Here is an 18211-nt window from a genome sequence, read left to right as displayed (position 1 = left end):
CCCTTACAGCTCGTTAGAGGCCTGGCAGTAGTCTGGATCTGCTCAGCTAACATGTTAATTTGCAATCATTCTTTGACAGGAGATCATAGAAGGTTTCCAATCGCTCGCTTTTAAGTTTCAGTTCTGTTACGGCCTCCCAGCAGCCGCCGAATGGCCAATAGGCTCTCTCTCACACTCATTTTTCCCAGGCGTCGCAATATATAGCCTTCCATTATGGTCTTCATTTCTCTCCACATCCAGCATTGAGATCACACGCATTTGGAAGAAAACCATCTACTGAGAGAAGCTCACAGACTGCAGCAGAGCCTGGACCGGCAGCAAGACCGTGCTGACGTTCCGGTGGGAGAGGTGGAGACACAAAGGCCAACCGACATCTGTTGAGCAGCTTTCTAACATCAGCTTCAGTCTTCTCTTCCTTCAGTTATAGCTGCGTTAGATCACTTACAGCAGGTGACAAACACAAGGAGACAGAAACACAGAGGGAGGAAAAGAGGTAAGGAAACTTTCTTTCTGTCTTTCTCTGAAAAAATAGGTCAATCTGTTTGTTTTTTTTGTTTGTTTGTTTGTTTTAATGTTGTCACAAACCTTATGATTTCATACAAGTTACTGTTTTGGACAGGATGAGGGACAGATAAGTTTTGCCCCACTTAAAGTCCTGATGCTAAACTTTATTGAAATGTTTTACTTGATAATATTTCTGGCTGTGCAATTTTTTGAGGCCTTTTATTTTTAACTAAGAAGTGTTCTTCTGTCTGGATTTTTCCTTGGAAGGGGGAAAAAGAGAGCTACTAAAAGATCCTGGGGATCTCACAGATCTCTTAAACCCATATGTAGCGATAGTTCAGAAAAAAGTCCTATAGGACTTGACACCAATGACTGTATTTCCCCAGGGGTTGGAAATGCACTGAGAGCAGCCTTCCAGCATCAACTGCCATTTGCTATCACCTTCTCCACATGCCCTCCAGGAAGGGGAACTTTATTCTAAAAAAAGCCTGAAAGATAAAAAGACGCCAATCTCTAGCTAACTAGGAGAGCCCATTTAAATGTATGTGTTCCATGATCGGTGAGCCTGCTCTAACTATGTCGGCTGGCTGACTCACTGTGCAACACAGCTGCAAATGCAGCCTGAACCACTAGCTCAGGGCTGGCTAAGCAGAATTTCATGCAGCAAGAAATCAGTTTAAGGACATCTGAAAACCTTAGCCTTGTCACAGACTGCTGCACTGTTAAAACCTACCGTTTCATTTCTGGGTGAATTTTTCATCTTTCAGATGATGAATTCTGTTCAACCTTTGTCAGTCACCCCAAGTGTTTCCCTGCATGGTACATTAAGGTTGAGCTCAGGTTACTTCTTAATGTTTTCCACTATAAAATGAGCACTCCTGCTAAGTCCCTTGTGTGTGTTATTCTCAGTTCAGTTCACAAATCTTTTCTTCATCCTCCCCAGTGTTTCACAAAGATGGCTGCCCAAGCTGCCTGCAATGGAGCAGGACTTGACTCATTTTAATGGCACAAACCCACTATCCCATTCGTACTCAGTGCTCTTAGACAGTGCCCATCCTTTCTGCCACATTCTTGCTCAGGGACTGTGTATTCAATGAGGAAAAATTATGGAGTGACTCCTGTCATTTTTGTCAACATTTTTGTTTTGAGTGGACTGGAACGTACAGTTTTGCTGTGCTATGTTATCCATAATTACATAGGCCCTTTTCCAGTGTGGACTGCAAATCAAGAACATTTAATGTAAGATCTCAGTGTTCCTATCTCAGCAGCTGATTAATGATGCCTGAAGCACATCCCATGTGCACATGGCTTGAGAGCACAATGAAGGGCCTGTCGTCAGAGGATATCTTGATACTGTTCGCTAGTCACAGCCTCCTAGAAAGGCATCCAGGGGCTTTAATTGTGAATTGCTGGGATGAAAGATTGTTTACAGAGAGAAATACAGGAGGCCTAGAAGGAAAGAAGAGGGGCTAGTTAGAAGGGAAAAGCTCAAAAAGTGTATGCTGAAATACTTGTCATGCACAGAAAGTTCTTGGCTTCCCCTTAAATGGTTGAAATAGTTCAGAAGCCATCAGGGAACTGGCTGGGCTGCAGAGATAGAGACGTTTCTGGTGGTCTTCATGAAGGTCCAGATGCACAGACAGATTGCAAAGACTTTGTGGCAGAAGGAAACTTGGTTTGTGCCCACATGGCACTCTGCTCCATCTTAGAGGTGGGACCTCTCTCAGAGGGGCTGATGGCTGGCCTTGCTCCATCATGTCCCTCTGGGAGCAGCTGTGGAGGTTGAAAACTTGTTTCAGGAGCTGTTGAACAGCCAGGGTGCTCAAGGGGAAATCAAGGCACGGACTGTGCTGCATGACAGTTAAGCTTGTTCATGCTCTGGGGTGACCGTAAAGCCCATAAAATGACCTCCACTTCTATCATCTCTTTGCTTTCACTGTCTGTTTTTATTGCATTTGGTCTCTTACCCTGCCTACTGCTCACTCATGCTTGCTTGTTAATGAACATTTTCAAGGGAACTGCTGCATAGTACAGTAGATAGCTTTGCTTAAGACACTTAAACTGAGGAGTGGTGTGATCCCTAACAAACAACTGCACTCTAGAACCTAAAATACACACCAGACCAGCGTGTGGCACGAGGGGCAGCTGCATCCCTTGGCCCTTGCCCACAAGCAGCCGCAGGAGAAATGGGGGCAGCAGCCAAGGCTGAGGTGTGGCAGCCCTGATGGGAGCAGCCAGGGCCTCCCTGCCCAGACCTTCCTGCCCAGTTCTCCTTGCCCCACCAAACACACTGCTGCTGCTGTGAGATCAAAAGCACAGCCACAAGCAAGAGCGAGAGGAGAAAACAAGGAAACCGCACGGCATGAAAGCAGTGCGTGAAGGCAGTGAGATGGAAGATAGCCTACTCTGCAGGAGGAGTGGTTTCTGGGCTCTTTTTTTAATTTCAGTTTCCTCCTGTGTCATGCTGCTGTTAGGCTGGAGGAGAGCTGCCTGCAGCCAGAAACTGCGAGGCTCTCAGGAGCAGGTGCTTTCTGGGCCAGGCTTGGTCCTGCAGACCTTGTCCTTGGTCATCCCTCAGTGAGACCAGTCGCTGCCACAGCTCTCTTTTGCCCACCCCCGGGGAGGGAATATTCATTAAAAGAAGTTAAGAAGGAAATTAAAACAATTTAGTAACAGGGGGAAGTTAAAATGAAATGGAAATCAATGTGCACTTGGATGGCAGCCCTGCTCCTCCTGTGAAGACTAGGCGTGCTAATAAATCTAGTGTGCCCAGACTGTTTCTGGCATTGAGGCTGACTGGCATGAGATGGTCTGGGCTATTAAACTCACTTAATCTCCAAAATGAACTGGCTATGTGACAGCTGCCTATAGGGAGTGGTCCCTGTCCCATCCTAACACTTTAATGGATCCTGGGAGTTGCTTGGCAGGAGAGTTCTCTTGGGCCAAAGAAATGTCAGAAAATGTTCTAGCTGTTTAACATGGCTGATGAGTGTGTCCCAGTTCCCAGGGATATTCCCTCACACCACTTGATTTTTGAGTACCACCACAGATACGTCTGTAAGCCTGCAAGGAGGCTGTGGGTCTGCTGTAGACACTAGTGACAAGATCCACTTCCTACTGCGACATAGCAGTCTTACGCAATGAGATGTGTAAACTTCTGAATACCACTGCCCACATTCTGACTCGGAGTGTCACAGGAGACCGAAAGACAGGAAAAATAAGAAGTGGTATGAATGAAAAGCAAAAAGGAGACAGAAAGTGTATGAAAGAAACTCTAGCTGGAAGCAACCTGTTTTCCCCAATGACTCGTAACATGTAGGTGGTCATCAAGATACAGAGATCTACCACAGACATAAGATCAGTATGAATGAAAAAGGAATGGAGAGATATATGCATGAAACCACAAGAAGAAACAGCAGAACAGTGTATGAAAGGTGCATCAACCTGCAGCTACCAAACTGCACAAGGTCAGCAGTTCACTGGTACCATGACATTTTAGTTGTGAGGTTTTGTCCTCCAGCTAGATAGCAAGAAGGTGAAGAACAAACTGAAACAGGAAACAGGAAATTAGATTCACAGACAGTAAAAAATGATGGTGTGTGATGGCAATTTTGCTGGTCTATATCTATTCTATCACCTCCAATATTGTTATAAAGTTTAATGATTCAAAATATTTGAAGCCCAGCACTGAGCTTGTTCACTTGTGGACATCACTGCAGGGAGGTGGCTGACTTTTCCTGCTGGTCTCACTTGGATAGGTGATGTGACTATTCAAGGCAGAGCTTATGTTTCTTCCGTCATCTCAGGGTGATATTGATCTTTGCCAGGGCCCTGTGCCAGGGTGTTTCTTCTGAGTGAGATGCATACAAATGCCTTGTTGTTGCCCCTTTCCTTATTCTGTAGCACAGCTCAACGAACTGCTTGATTACTGCCACTGCATCTGGTGGGAAATTATGTCCAATTGCATGCATTGGCTCCTTTGCATTTTTTTTCCCTGCACAAAATGGCTCATGCAAATATTTCCTGGGCCCAGCATGGTTTTTTTGTTTGCTTTGTAAAAAGCAAGCTGCCAATCATCTCTGACAATGTCTTTGTCATGTATTTCTCTTCTATGGTGCACATAGCTACTGTGTTGCTCGTGCACCTGCATTTTTCATGTGTGTTTGTCTGTTCAGCTGTCAGATTTTCAGCCATGCTGACCTGATCTACATGTAAACATAACACAGATGTTTAATCTATTCTTTGATTGTCTCATGAGCTCTGATCATTTACATTAAATTCAATAATAAAGTATCCCCATGGGAATATGTAATATTGCACATATTATATATGTAGTATTAAGTTATTATTGTGTTCCTTCTGATTTCAGTCCTGTTATGATTCCAGCCTTCACTCTACCATGCTAACTGTGAAAGAATGTGTCTGCTATCATCTAGATCCTGGTGACCTTCCCATCAGTTATTCTACTTCTCTAAACACGGCTGTGATTTTTTGTTGTTGTTGTTGCTATGGGTCCAGATCACTCCTCCACACACCCCTCATCCACGTATCACCCCTGCTTCTGATATCTGATTTTCTCCTTTTGTAGCAGCCAAGGTGTTTTCTCATACTCCATTAAAACAGGGCTTGGTTTGTTCACATTGCTCCCCATTTTTTGTCACTTGAGTTTTATTGGCTTCTGTCTGACCCTCCACTTGATGACATGGAGTTCTTACTTTTCAGACACTGCAGCCCCAAAAATATGCTCATCTTTATCGATTGGACTTTCCCCAGTCTTCGTGTAAGAACATTCTCCCTTTAAATGTCAGCAGACAAGTTCTGTTTCAGTTCAAATGAAGCCTCTCCTACTTTAAACGAAGCCTATGCTTTTTGTACAGCCCCCTGGTGGTCCCACAGATTCAGTTCTTGACGGTCGGACACCACTTTCTCTGTCCGACTGTGAAGCTCTAGCACTCTTCCTGGCTCTATGCTTGCATCTAAAGCATTTTCAGATTTGCCCTTCCCACCTTACAAGCTAAGTTTGCTTGTAAAATCTTTTCTGACCTGTCTCTATGCCGTCAGCTTTCCCACAGTACCCTCCAGTTACCATGCACACACTTGACATCCTCCAGAAGTGCTTTGGAGGTCTCTGCATGTGGAACCATGGATGCCATGGACAAATTCTTCCAGAACCTTCCATTTCAGGTTTTTAATCATCAATGCAACTTCTTTCTGACCTCGTTCTTCCCTTCACCCCAGACTTTTTGTAGAATATCCCTAGGAATTGAAGCAAATTGCCTTTCAAAAAACATCAGAAGCAGTGGTTATCAAAACTTCTAAGATAAGAAACACATAGACAATAACAACAACAAAACCACTAAAGAAAAATGCTACAAGGAGCCCTAAAGATGGTCTCTATCATGCAATCATAAAATCACACAGAAAGACTTAGATGGGAGGGGATCTCTGGATTTCTCCATTCCAACTTCCTGGTTACAGTTTGGGTGATTCTAAAACTACATCAGCCATTATTAACAGAGCATTTGGGTCTTCCAGGTTAGCATCCCTTGGTACCAACAGCATTCCCAGCCCTTCAGTTTGCAGCAGGGAGGAGCGTTCCCTTGGAGATGGAGAGGTGTGGAGCAGTGGTGAGCAGTGTGCTTGCAGTCGTCTTGGTTCTGCAGCTGGGTGAGTCTTCAGCTGCACTGGAAAAGCAGCAGTGAATCCTGCTAATGCTTGCAACCTTCCCAAAAGCCTCACAGCATTTTAGGTGTTTCTAAGCTCCTCATAATTTATCATCTGAAATATGATAAATATGCTTTTTTATTATTATTATTATCTTTTAATAATTGTTGCCACCTCCTATTGCTAAGGTGAATCTGTAGGCTGATGTGATGGGAGGGCATGGTTCACTTCCCCTGAGACCACTGAGATGCTTCTGCAGGAGTCTGCTCAGAGAGCAGTCTCACATGCTTTTACAGCAGTCCTGTTCAAGCCTTTCTCCCCAGATCAATACAGATACAGCAGTCACCTTCTCACCTCTTGTCTGGCCCACTCTGCAACTGTCCAGCAGTGGTGATATGGCTCTCACAGCATTGCCACAGAAAAAGACCACCAGTCGAGGAAGACTTTGTGCCATACAGCATCAGGGTTCAAAAAACCTGGATGAACGTGAATAAATGCTTCAGAAGGAACTTGTGCTCAGGGCAGAGCTTGTTTCCTGGGCCAAAACCAGCCCAGATCCCATACACTGAGCACAGGGTGGAAAATACTACCCCTCACACTGCCTCCTGCTGCCTGGGTGAAAACTTGTGAATTTCTGATCATAGGTTTGCCATTACAAATTTTATGTTAGCAGCTTGTTCAGTTTGATTGCTAATGTTACAACAATTGGTGGACATTTTAGTGATCTTTTTACAAGAATGGAAAGTTACTGAATAATGCCAAATCTGCATTTCTCAAACATTCAGCTTGGATTATTCCAGTTGCAAAAAAAAAAAAACATGAAAATATTGTATGCAAGCTGTAACTAAAAGCATTGCAAAAGACACCAAGATAGTCTTATGAATGGCATTCATAATTTGCCCTTTTTAGACTGATTCATCATTTTCAGTGATCACGTTCAGTGCAATTATTGGAAAACCTCTGTTATCCATGCTGCAGAATACCAGTGCTCTTGGAGGAAAACATAACTTGTGGAAACCTCTCCCACAAACACATACAGACTTTTCATTTTACACTTCTAGGGTGCTCCTGTAGTAGGACCAATGAGAGCTTTGCAGTTCTGTGCAGCTGAAGCAGTTCTGAAACGTTTTCCTTTCCTTCTCCTCCCCTCCTCTTTCCTCCCCTTCCCTTTCTTCCCTTTTCCATTCTTACTTTTTCCCTGCCCTTCTCTTCCACCTTCCTCCTTCCTCCTCCCTCCTTCCTCCTTCCTCCTTCCTCCTTCCTCCTTTCTCCTTCCTCCTTTCTCCTTTTCACATCCTTTATCCTTTTGTTTTCCTGAGTTTTCAGTCTTGCTTTGTGTAAAATTTGGAGGAAGAGGTAACCAAATTTGACAGTGCTGCCTCAAGCTTTGAACACACAGTGAATGAGGAATGACACATGTAGTCCTGCCTTCGTTACCAGCAGGACAACAGAATCTCGTTCAGTGGGGAAAAGGTTGTTTCAATAAAACTGCTTTTACCTCAAAATTGTGAGTGTTGGTAAACCCACCATAACCACAGGTATTTGGGGGCATTTGACTTCTAGGTCTGACCCCCATTATGGCTCAGCAAGAACAACAGACTGGGCTTGCAGGAAAGGAGGTGATCCTGAACTGTAAAATCACAAACCATCAGAGAGATCAGACCTGTGCTTGGAAGTACAAGTATAAGGAAGTTTCTTCTACAATTATAAGCTTTTCTAAAACAAAAATTTTTAAAGGTAAGGCTTCCAATTTCACACCCCTTCTCCTCAGTATATAGCTGAGAAATTTCTTCCCTCCTAAACAAGCTTATTTTTTCAAAAGGCAAAGCCCCAATGACTCATCGATCTGAATTGAAGTCGGACAGCAAACAGCTGAAGGTGTCAGACTTGAGCCTGGATGACGCTGGCATCTATACCTGTGCATGTTACTCTCCTGTAGTCAGTATCTCACTGCATGTCTTTAAATGTGAGTGCCTAGAGGGCTTGTAACCACAAGGAGGTGAGGGGAGGGGAGAAAAGGTCCAAGAAACATCTCTGATGGAATTCCTTATCCATCATGCCATTGCTTCACAACTCATTTCCCCTTTCACTTGCAGAAAGAGGAGTTGATTTACTGGCTAAGTTTTTTCTCTTTACAGTGACAGTCTCTTCAAATGGGTACTTCCTTGCAAATGAAGATCTTGAGCTCACTTTAATGCAAAATTCATCCCACTCACAACCCCATCTCAGCATCGAATTGTTTAATATTAGCAAGAAGATAGTGACAACAGAAATTTTGCAAAACGAGGCTCCTCAAAAATACACACTGAAGCTAAAGCAACTGAAGGCTACGGACAGTGGAACCTGGATGTGCCACGTTTATTCAAACTCTCCATTGATTAATCAGAACATCTCCTTTGATGTGAAGGTATTAGGTACGTGACAACAAAAATGCAGCTTGCATACAGACTTTGGAACCAGTGCTTTCTCCAGCTCATGAACCATGATTTCATTTTCCACCATTCACAGAATAGTGTCCAGGGCTAATTTCCCTGGGCCTCCAACCCTGCAGCTGGATTGCTCTGTTGCCTGAGCTCTGTCTCACACTTCTTCCCATTTTCTTCTCGAGGCTGGCCCTAAAAGATCACCCTCTCCTTGGGGACTCTTCTTCTCAGCTCTGGTGAGCTTGAGAGTTTTGCCTCTTTAAACCCATTCTCAGTCTCTAACTGCTTATCCCCCCTGAGACATCTTGTGGCTTTTTTCTTAGGACTCTCAGCTGAGCACAAGACCAAAGGTACACTCGGAGAAGCCACAGATTTCCCTGCTTATGTATTCTTGTATCTTCTGAATTCAGGTTTTGGGGAAGAACGCTCGGAAATAATGTACACTACTGTTGGCAACGCTGTGATCTTGTCATGGCATCTGAACTTCAGGAAGATAGAATGGAAAGAAGGTTTCATAGGAAAACTGAATTGGGAACCACAGGAAAATGCAGCCATCCATGAGCTGTTCAATTTCAGTGTCACAACACGTCGAGAGCTGCATAAAACTAAAAAAAGCAACCACATTTGGTTTGAGATACCTGGAAGGAAAACTGACAGTACTATAGAAGTTAAAATCCCCAAAGCCCAGTTAAATCACGCTGGGCGGTATCGATGTCAGCTGGAGATCAACAGTAGAAGAATCTGGAGCATGAGGGCACTAGTGGTGATGCAAGGTGAGAGAAAGGGATCAGCAGATGAGGAGCTGCAGAAATCTGGATGCCACAAGTGTATGGATGGACCCATCTTCCCATCCTCTCACTCATGTGACATTTTCTTATCTTTCCAGTCTCGGCTAACCCTGCTGGGCCACTCTCCAGAGGAAGCAAGATGACCCTGCTCTGCCAGGTGTCTGGTCCCCTGCCACCCAATGCCCACTTGCTCTGGGAACGTGCGAATGGGACTGAGATGGAAATCAAGAAGTCAAAACAGCAAGAAGCAAAAGTGGAGGTGAACGTCAGTGCTCCAGGATTGTGGAACTGTCACCTCATGGAAAACAATAACAGAAAGATCAGCCTTAATTATACCGTGGGTATGGAAATTAACATCGCATCCCTACCTCCACACAAAAGCCTTGAAATTCTCTAGCTGCCTTTGAATACTTTTCTCTTTCCACAGAGGAAGCTCATGTTTGGAATAGCTATGCAGTAATTGGAGCAATTATTGGAGCCAGTGTGTTGGTAATCGGCCTTGCATGCGTGTGCATAATCACTGCTATGAGCTGGCAGCGGAGAAGGGTTAGTATCCCAGTGTCCATGAAAGGTGAAGAGGTGACAATCTTCCCAGACCATAGGAGGAGCCTGGTTTTCTCTCTGTGAGTGGGGCAGAATAGATAGTAGGTCAGTCCTTACACTGAAGGCAAAGGGTTAGAGATTGACAGTCTGCAGGTAGTAGCTACGTCAGAATGTACTGCAGTACCCCATCATAGGGAAGCATTTTAAGTGTAAACAATTTAGTTGTTATTTATCCCTTCTCTTTTGGTAGAAACGGGTAAAAAGGATGGCACAAGCAAAACAATACTTGCTGGAAAAGAAGACATGCCAGTGTCAACGGTAAGTGGTAATGAGGACAGCTGGATTGAGCAAGTACTTTGCTTTCAAGATAGGGGAGCTGGATGGTTGAGTGGGAAGAAAGGGAGCATGAACCCACTTGGTGCCCACACAAAAACTGCATTTCGGCATTTTCAGTTATTGTTATGTTTCTGAGTTACGAGCTATATCTTATGAATTGCTTGTTATGCTCCATACCCATGGTAGTTCTGTGCTTGTAAACTTCTAAGCAGAGGTTTCACTTGAATTACCTCGATGTTTAGACATGCCAAACTCAAGCAGGAGCTCCAGAGTCCTTTGATAGGATTCAGAATCGACCTGAATTACAGATTGAGAGGTTGTGGATACTGAGGTGGAAGACACACAACCAGCTTCAAGAATGAAAAACAAATCTAAAAAATCCATTATGTCATAATGTGACCCAGCTCTGCTATCCAGTGCTGAACTGCAGTCTGTGAAAATTGCCAATGACCTCCTAGGAGCCAGGAAAGAGAACACTGTGAACCATCCCCTCTCCCAAATGCACTGGTGATACACCATCATATTCTGGCTTACTTTGGGGAAGCAAGGACTTCTCAGCAGAGCTTTCCCTTTTCAAGGTCTTAAGGCTTATATGATATCAGGCCACAGAAACAGTTGCAGAGGAACACTGACATTTACACTATCATTGGAAGTGGAGAGCCCACAACAGTATAAATAACAACATGAAGTAGTTCAATAAATCAATGGATACGGAATTTGACTTCTGCTTGATTTTAACTGGTGACAGTGGCAAACTGTGATAAGTTTCACCAGTTTTTCTCACTGCTATTGAGGTTTCATTGAGTAAATGGCAAACACTGCTTCATAGTTAGGATGTGTATATGTGGTGAAAAGCTGATTATCATAACATGTTGAAAAATTCACCTGATTTTCCCTGACTTTTTTTCAAGGTTAGAAGAAAATATCCATAAGAAGGACAAGCCCATACAACTACATAAACATACAGCTAGACAAATCTGTGCAATACAATTGCTGATGCAGTTATTTTTTAACTCTCCTTATCAAGCAAGCTTCTCAGTGTAACTGAAATGTAAACAGCCGTGTGGATGCACAAGTAACCGTTTGCCCCCAGACTGCAGAAGGGAGTGTAGTCCTCCCCTATGAGCTGTCTGGCTTCAAGACGTCATCTCAGTAATCCTGGTGCTAACGTAATGTTTTTCTCTTGCAGCCGGATGTATAACTAGCTTTGCAGACTGAGGAACTCTCTGCCTGTACCTAAACAAACACCTGTCAGCCCACAGTGCTCTGCGAACCCACCTCCCTTTCTCCTGTTTTGATATAATTCTCTATGCCTTCATCATTCTCTCAGTATAATGCCACGGAGGATTATTGTCTGGAGAGGAGCCAATGGACAAGATAAGAAACCCTTACAGGTTGTTATTGAGCCCCAGCCCTATAATGAGAGACACTGAATAGAAGAGTAGCTATATATATATAATGCTTGTATTTTGTTCATGCATTTCATTTTACCTTCCTGTGGAACTGATTTTATATGCTTCTTTTATTCACTGGAGCTACAATAAATTTCTTCAGATTTTTGTTTCTTTGCAAACTGAACTAATTTTTTTTTTTTTTTCTGAGGCACTTTCTTCTGACTCAGATCTGCATTTCTGCCTTTCCCCTTGGATGTATAATCTTCGTTCTCAGTTTCCTGCATCCCTTAATTTTCCTTAATTCACCAGCCCTCTGTTCATTTTGAAACACGTTTGCTTTCCTTCAGTAGCCCCACATAACCCTCAAGCCCCATACCACATCTTGTAGTCTTCATCTCATCTGCAACAAAACAAAGAAAACATCACGAACAATGGCATAATTCAGGACTAACTTTGTCAGTAAAGCAGTTCAGGGTACTCACAACTTGTAGAAAATAGAGCTTTAAGATGATGTGAATGTTGATGTAGGAGGTAGGCTTGGGAAAAGGGAGAAATTTCCTAAGAGAACAAAGGAGCCTTGGACTGTGTAAGCCAGCAAAGATCCTTATGAGAAAACTCTCTTTGAAATTTCTCTTTGTGAGCTCAAGGAAATGGGAAGAGGGAGTGGAAACTTCAGGAAATTCAGGGTGAAGTAAAAGTGTGTTGCATACTTTTCCAAATATCCAGAAGGAAAAATACTGTTAAAATAAGTGCACAGAAATCTTGTGTTTACATAAGCATTTATGTAAGTTTTTCTCCTTTCTGCTAGAGATGGGTCATAGAGGCCTTAAGGTCCCATAGCTGTCACTGACAGTAGTCCAGGGTTGCTAATTGGTCTGGGCTTGCTGAGGAGAGGCAGGAGCAGATGCAGTGCTGTGGAAATGGCTTTTGTGGCAGAGACTTGCTGCAGGACACCTGGTGCTAGAGAAGAGGGTTTCTCTGTCACAGCCATGTCAGCATGGCACAGTTATCGGCAGTGAAAGAAACAGGTGGTGACAACGGCCAAGACGGCACCTGTGAGCCAGGAGGAAGCCCATCCATCCTCCTTGCTGTTTGAAACACAGCACAACCACTGGTTGCTCCTGGGCTGGGACACAGCTGTAGCAGCCACTGCTCTGCCCAGACAGACTCCACCAGTGTCTTCATACAACACAAAGCAACACAGATGCCTTCATTTTCCTTCCTATCATTTGTGGTTGTGAATACAAAACTACATGAACTGTAAAAGAGAATAGTACAGTTGGTAGGGACCTACGAAGATCATCGAGGCCAAGATGATCTAACTAAAAGGGCTAACTAAAAGTTAAAGCACAGGTCTCGTGATCTCAGCAGTCACAGCCCTGCCCAGCCCTTCTTGAAATTCACCTGCAAAGACATTCTCAGCTCAGATCTCAGATATATCTTCTTTTGTCAGCTCTCCAGTCTGTACCTTCTCACATGACAGCTTTCTTGGCTCTAGATGCACACAGTGTCCTATCCATGAAAAAAGTCACCCACAGACCAAGTCTTGAAGGAGTTTTGCTTTCTGTCTAAAGGCAATATTGAAAGCTTCACAGTGGTCTTCAAGGTAGAGTGGAGGTGGAGGTTCTGAGCAGATTAGAATGTGTCACAGAATTACAGAATCATAGAATCACAGAATGTCAGGGATTGGAAGGGACCTCGAAATATAATCTAGTCCAATCCTGCTGCTGGAGCAGGAACACCTAAATTAGGTGACAAAGGAACACATCCAGGCAAGTTTTTAATGACTCCAGGGAAGGAGACCCACAACCTCTCTGGGCAGCCTTTTCCAGGGTTCTGTTATCCCTACTGCCAAGAAGTTTTTTCTCATATTTATGTGGAACCTCCTATATTCCAGCTTGCACCCATTGCTCCTTGTCCTATCATTGGATGTTACTGAGAAGAGCCTGGCTCCATCTTCATGACACTCACCTTTTACATATTTATAAACGCTGATGAGGTCACCTCTCAGTCTCCTCCAAGCTAGAACCCAGCCCCCACAGCCTCTCCTCATAAGGGAGATGCTCCATTCTCTTTATCATCTGCGGCTCTGCACCAGACTCTCTCAAGCAGTTCCTTGGTCTTTCTCGAACTGACAGGCCCAGAAGGAAACATAATATTCCAGATACAGTGTTACCAGGGCAGAGCAGAGTGGAGGAGAATCTCACTTGACATACTAACCACACCTCTTGTAGTACACATCAGGATGCCACTGGCCCTCTTGGCCACAAGGACACAGTGCTGGCTCGTGGTCATCTTCCTGTCCACCCGGACCCCAGGTCCCTCTCCTCTATGCCGCTCTCCAACAGGTCAATCCCCAACCTATACTGCTAGCTGAGATAGCATCAAGGATAAGTTGTTCCATCACCTTTCCAGGGATGGAGGTGAGGTAGACCAGACTGTAGTTACCCGGGTCCTTCTTCTTGCCCTTTTTGAAGATTGGAGTAACATTTGCCTTCCTGCAGTCCTCAGGCACCTCTCCCATTCCCCATGACTTACAAAAGATAATGGACAGTGGCCTAGAAATGACTTCTGCCAGCTCCCTCAGCACAGGTGCATCCCTTCAGGACCCATGGATTTATGGATGTCCAGATTGCTTAATTGGCCCCTAACCCAGACCTCATCAACTGAGGCAAACTCCTCCTTGATCCTGACTTCCTCTGGGCCTCAGGTGTATGGAACTCTTCAGGACAGCCTCTGGCATTATAAACAGAGACAAAGAAGGCATTCAGTAACTCCACCTTCTCTGTATCTTCTGTCACCAGGGCACCCACCTCATTCGTCAGTGGGCCTACATTGTCTTTAGTGTTAGTTTTATCTGTGATGTATTTGGAGAATCTTTTTAATGAAATCGCACAAAACATGTAGTCAGTGCAGATATACCTTATGCTCTAATGCAGCATGGAAGCTAGATGGTTTCAGAGATAAGAAGCCAAGAGGCCCTACCCCACTTGCAGTGGGTGCACTCAGCCTCCTCGGGAGGTGTGCAGAGGATTTCTCACTTCTATAGGTGTGACAAGGGAATAGTTACATTATGCAGTGGAGTAGTGCTAGCTAAGAGATTCACAGCCCTTCAAAGTGACAAACAGTATGACATGTGGTGACAGCTCAGTAGAGCAGCCCTGAGATGATGGCAGGACTCAGAAAGTCATATATGGCAACACTTACAAAATGACAGTGGTCCCCAGAGCTCTTTGCAGTGGTGTGGGAACATCACAGTAAGCAAGAGGTTAGAAAAAATGAAGAAGTGTTGGCTTTCCCCAGTGTGATGGTGTTTCTGGCACTGCTGCTTCCCATGTCTCTGGATTGCAGAAGCGATAAAGTTCCAATCCTTTGGACACAACTCCAACCTCAGGTCCCTATCAGGACCCACAGATCTGTGTTGACAAAGAGGCTTTGACTCGCCTGAGGATAGCCCACATACCCAGCTCAGCTGGAGCAACCCCAGCACAGGCCCCAACCTCCCCAAGCCCTCCTACCCCACTTTCCAGCTTGTTTCTGCCCTCCCGCAATGTGAGGCTGCTGCTGGGAGGAGGCTGTCAGGTCCGATCTGCCGAGGCAGTCCCTGTGACTCATGCTCCCCCGCGGGCTCTGCAGTAAAGCACTCCCATCGATTTGTCGTTTGGAGCCAAACGACCCTGTGTGTTTCTACCCACGTTCCCAAGCTCCAGAAAGGAGGAAGCTGTGCTCTTGAGCCTCTTTGCTTTGCAGCCAGCTTGGCTGAGTCTGAGAGGTGTGGAAGTCCTCCAGGTCTGAAAAATCAGAGAACAGCAAGAATAAGGGTGGGTTGCAGAAGCCGGCAGTTAACAGGGCATCAGAAGGGATGAGGTGTCTTCTTCCCTGGTTCAGGCTTCAGAGGTCAGACGTGCTTGGACAAGCTGAGAAAATGGGGTAGTAAAACGCATGTCGTAATTCTGTGCTACAAATCCAAAGCAAAGAAATCATTTCAGCTCCCTCCTGACATTGCATGTTCCCAGATTAATGGTTCCAGAGCTCCTAGTTATCCTCTCTGTGGGGTGTTCAGTAATTCTAAAAAGTAGAACAATTACATTCTAAAATGACATCTTTACAGTCCTTACAGAGACGAACTCACTGTCCTGGGGTATCACTGAGGCTGGGACAGATGAAAATAGGGTCAGTAAGAAAGAGAGGACAAGAACAAGAGGAAGCGGGGGGGAGCAGGAGGATGGAGATACCTCTACAGAACAGCAAGCAGCTTCAAAACAACCATGCATCTCAGCAGCCTGCCCTGGAATTTCCTTTCCTCAAGGACAATATCACATGCAAATATTTACATCTGTTACAGAGAGAAACGTCTTTCAGAATGCATCTAGCTGCCCGGAGAAAGGCATCCATCTGTGAACAAGCATCCACAAGTCTGAATTCTGGTTTTTACACCCGCAAGCCCTTAGTATTTCTGCGCAGCTCATGACCGGTGTTAGACAAGGTCTCCTGTCTCCTGGGATGAGCTATTAGCACTTGCCCATTTTGCAGATGAATTAAGAGAGAAATCTCACTAAATCTTTTCATACAGTGCTAGAAATAGAATCTAAGGTTTGGGTATGACAAATTGACACTGCGGTTGCTGTCTTTTCAGGACCAATATGCTCATGGATCTACTTGGCTGGCTTGCCATTAGCCATTAACCACACCCTGCTAGCAGAAAATAGACACCAGGAAAGCTGCCAGCATGCCACCAGCATCGCTCTGCAAACCTTGGGCAGAGCTCATGCCAAGGCTCTGAGTTTGGGCTTAGCTGAACCCGTGTTCCGTGAGAAACATGTGAGACCACCGGGGCCACTAGCAGAGCCCCAAGAGCTGCAGACCATCAGATCCCTGTTTTTAGAAGTGGATTGGGCTATTTTGTTAATGCTTTTGCTTTTATGATTTTGCTTCTTGTTAATGAGATATTTCCCTTTCTGGGACACTTCTTCATAGAGTGTTTCCTTGCAGAGCTGCCAGCCAGAAAGAATACTGATCCCTGTGCAGTGAACTTTTCCAGAAAGCAGTTCCTACACAGGCATTATAAATGCAGTGTTTCTTTGGGCCTGGGTGCCCTAGGACATGCAGGCAGGTTGCTGAGTCTTTGGACAGCAGGTCACTGGTTGGAGTCCTGCCTGGCTCTGTAGGGAGTAAAAGTGCTGCAGTCTGTGTGCTTGCTTGTGCGTCTCCTAGAAGATGGGTCTGGAGGGGTTAATTTCTGATATCTGTACCTCTATTTCAGAGCTGGTCAAAGCTCCTGGTAAATTCTATTTTCATCACAACTTGTATATTTGCCACAAAGAATGTATGATTTGACAGAGCTTTGAGATCTGCTTGGTTTCCTGCTGCTTTTCTGCTCAGTGCCTTGTCAGCTCGCCTTGAGGGTCAAGAAAGGCTTTGCTGCCAGGATGCCACGGGACACTGTCATGTCCTGTGGCAAGGGACACCAGGCCTTCCAGGGCCTTGTGGTCTGGGACATCTCCACCTAGACCTACGATGGCCTCGCTAGGCTGCAGAATGCTGTCACCAGAGAGGAGCAAGGCATGAAGTCAGGGCAGAGTGTGCCAGAAGATGGAGCTGCTGTTTCTCTGTAATATGGGAGAATATGTTCACCCACACAGGTAGGCAACAACCTGCTGGGGAGACTTAACTTCTGAATGGTGGATGGTAATGTGGAAGTTAGCACATTAAATAATTCATGGAAATGACACAATTAGAGCTGCGTGTGTTTGCATTTATGGATACAGACCTTCTGACTTTGAGGCATAAACCTCCCTCAAATGATAGCGGTGGAGAAGAAATGATGGAGAAGGCCATAACTGTGCCTTTCCACCTGCACGCCAAAGACCAGCACAGGGGCCACACATCTTCCTCAGCAATCTCAGCAATTCCTCCACACGCCCACCTCACCAGTTCGATTCACCTAAATTGCCCACGTGTTCCTGATCCAAAAGAAGGTTCTAACGCAGAACCTTTTTTGAAGTGTCCAGAAACACGGGCTCCAAGCCACCCAGCGCTGATGGAGGTACGAGACTGTGGGAGATCTCCATTCCTGAAAGGAGCGGGACGAGCAGGTGCTGGTGCAGCCCTTTCCGCAGCAAGGCACTAAGCGGGGAAGCAGAGGTGCCCGTGGTGCCAGGAGGACTTCCCGGCTCAACTGCCTTTCCGAGAGGAAGCAGCAGGAGAGCCGTGCCCTTCCGACACCACCGAACCGCTCCTCCAAGCGCCGCTCCCGGCTCCCTGCTCGCGGGACCGCTCTGCAGCCTGTCGGCGTGGGGGTCAGCTCAGGCAGCGGGTGCCTGCCGCTCTTCCCGGAGCTCTCTTCCTCTAGGGATGGTAGCCCGCCGCCCGGCTCCCGCTCCTCGGGGCGGCCCCGCGGGGCAGCGCGGCGCCCGCACACCCCGGACTCGGCGGCCGCTGGGAGGGGCTGGAGCCGGGGCCGGGCCGAGGCTGGGGCGGCGGCCGCCGCGCCAACCGTCCCGGCCCGCCCCCTGGCTGCTCGGCCCGGCGGAGCTCCCGCTGCCGGCTCCCCGCCCCT

General features: G+C 45.8%; 1 protein-coding gene across 1 annotated transcript; it reads left to right on the top strand.

The window, feature by feature from the left end:
- Positions 1 to 224: 224 nt before the first annotated feature.
- Positions 225 to 11817, top strand: LOC122177773 (T-cell surface glycoprotein CD4-like). The gene is made up of 10 exons (XM_042867482.1): positions 225 to 493; positions 6040 to 6171; positions 7732 to 7905; positions 7991 to 8134; positions 8307 to 8582; positions 9002 to 9364; positions 9478 to 9720; positions 9807 to 9925; positions 10173 to 10240; positions 11448 to 11817. The coding sequence occupies exons 2-10, from the start codon at positions 6111 to 6113 to the stop codon at positions 11461 to 11463; spliced, it is 1464 nt and encodes a 487-aa protein (XP_042723416.1). The 5' UTR covers positions 225 to 493; positions 6040 to 6110; the 3' UTR covers positions 11464 to 11817.
- Positions 11818 to 18211: the final 6394 nt, after the last annotated feature.

Source organism: Lagopus leucura, unplaced genomic scaffold (assembly GCF_019238085.1).
Source record: "Lagopus leucura isolate 7727_CA_CO unplaced genomic scaffold, USGS_WTPT01 Super-Scaffold_100001, whole genome shotgun sequence".
In the NCBI taxonomy this organism is placed as follows: domain Eukaryota; kingdom Metazoa; phylum Chordata; class Aves; order Galliformes; family Phasianidae; genus Lagopus; species Lagopus leucura.
Note: the sequence above shows the minus strand (reverse complement) of the source record. Positions and strands in the feature narration are given on the sequence as shown.

Coding starts and splice junctions, on each gene's coding strand:
- LOC122177773 (XM_042867482.1), top strand. CDS start 6,111: ATGGAGAGGTGTGGAGCAGTGGTGAGCAGTGTGCTTGCAGTCGTCTTG. Junction 8,583..9,001: donor CTTTGATGTGAAGGTATTAG/GTACGTGACAAC, acceptor TTCTGAATTCAG/GTTTTGGGGAAGAACGCTCG. Junction 9,721..9,806: donor CAGCCTTAATTATACCGTGG/GTATGGAAATTA, acceptor CTCTTTCCACAG/AGGAAGCTCATGTTTGGAAT.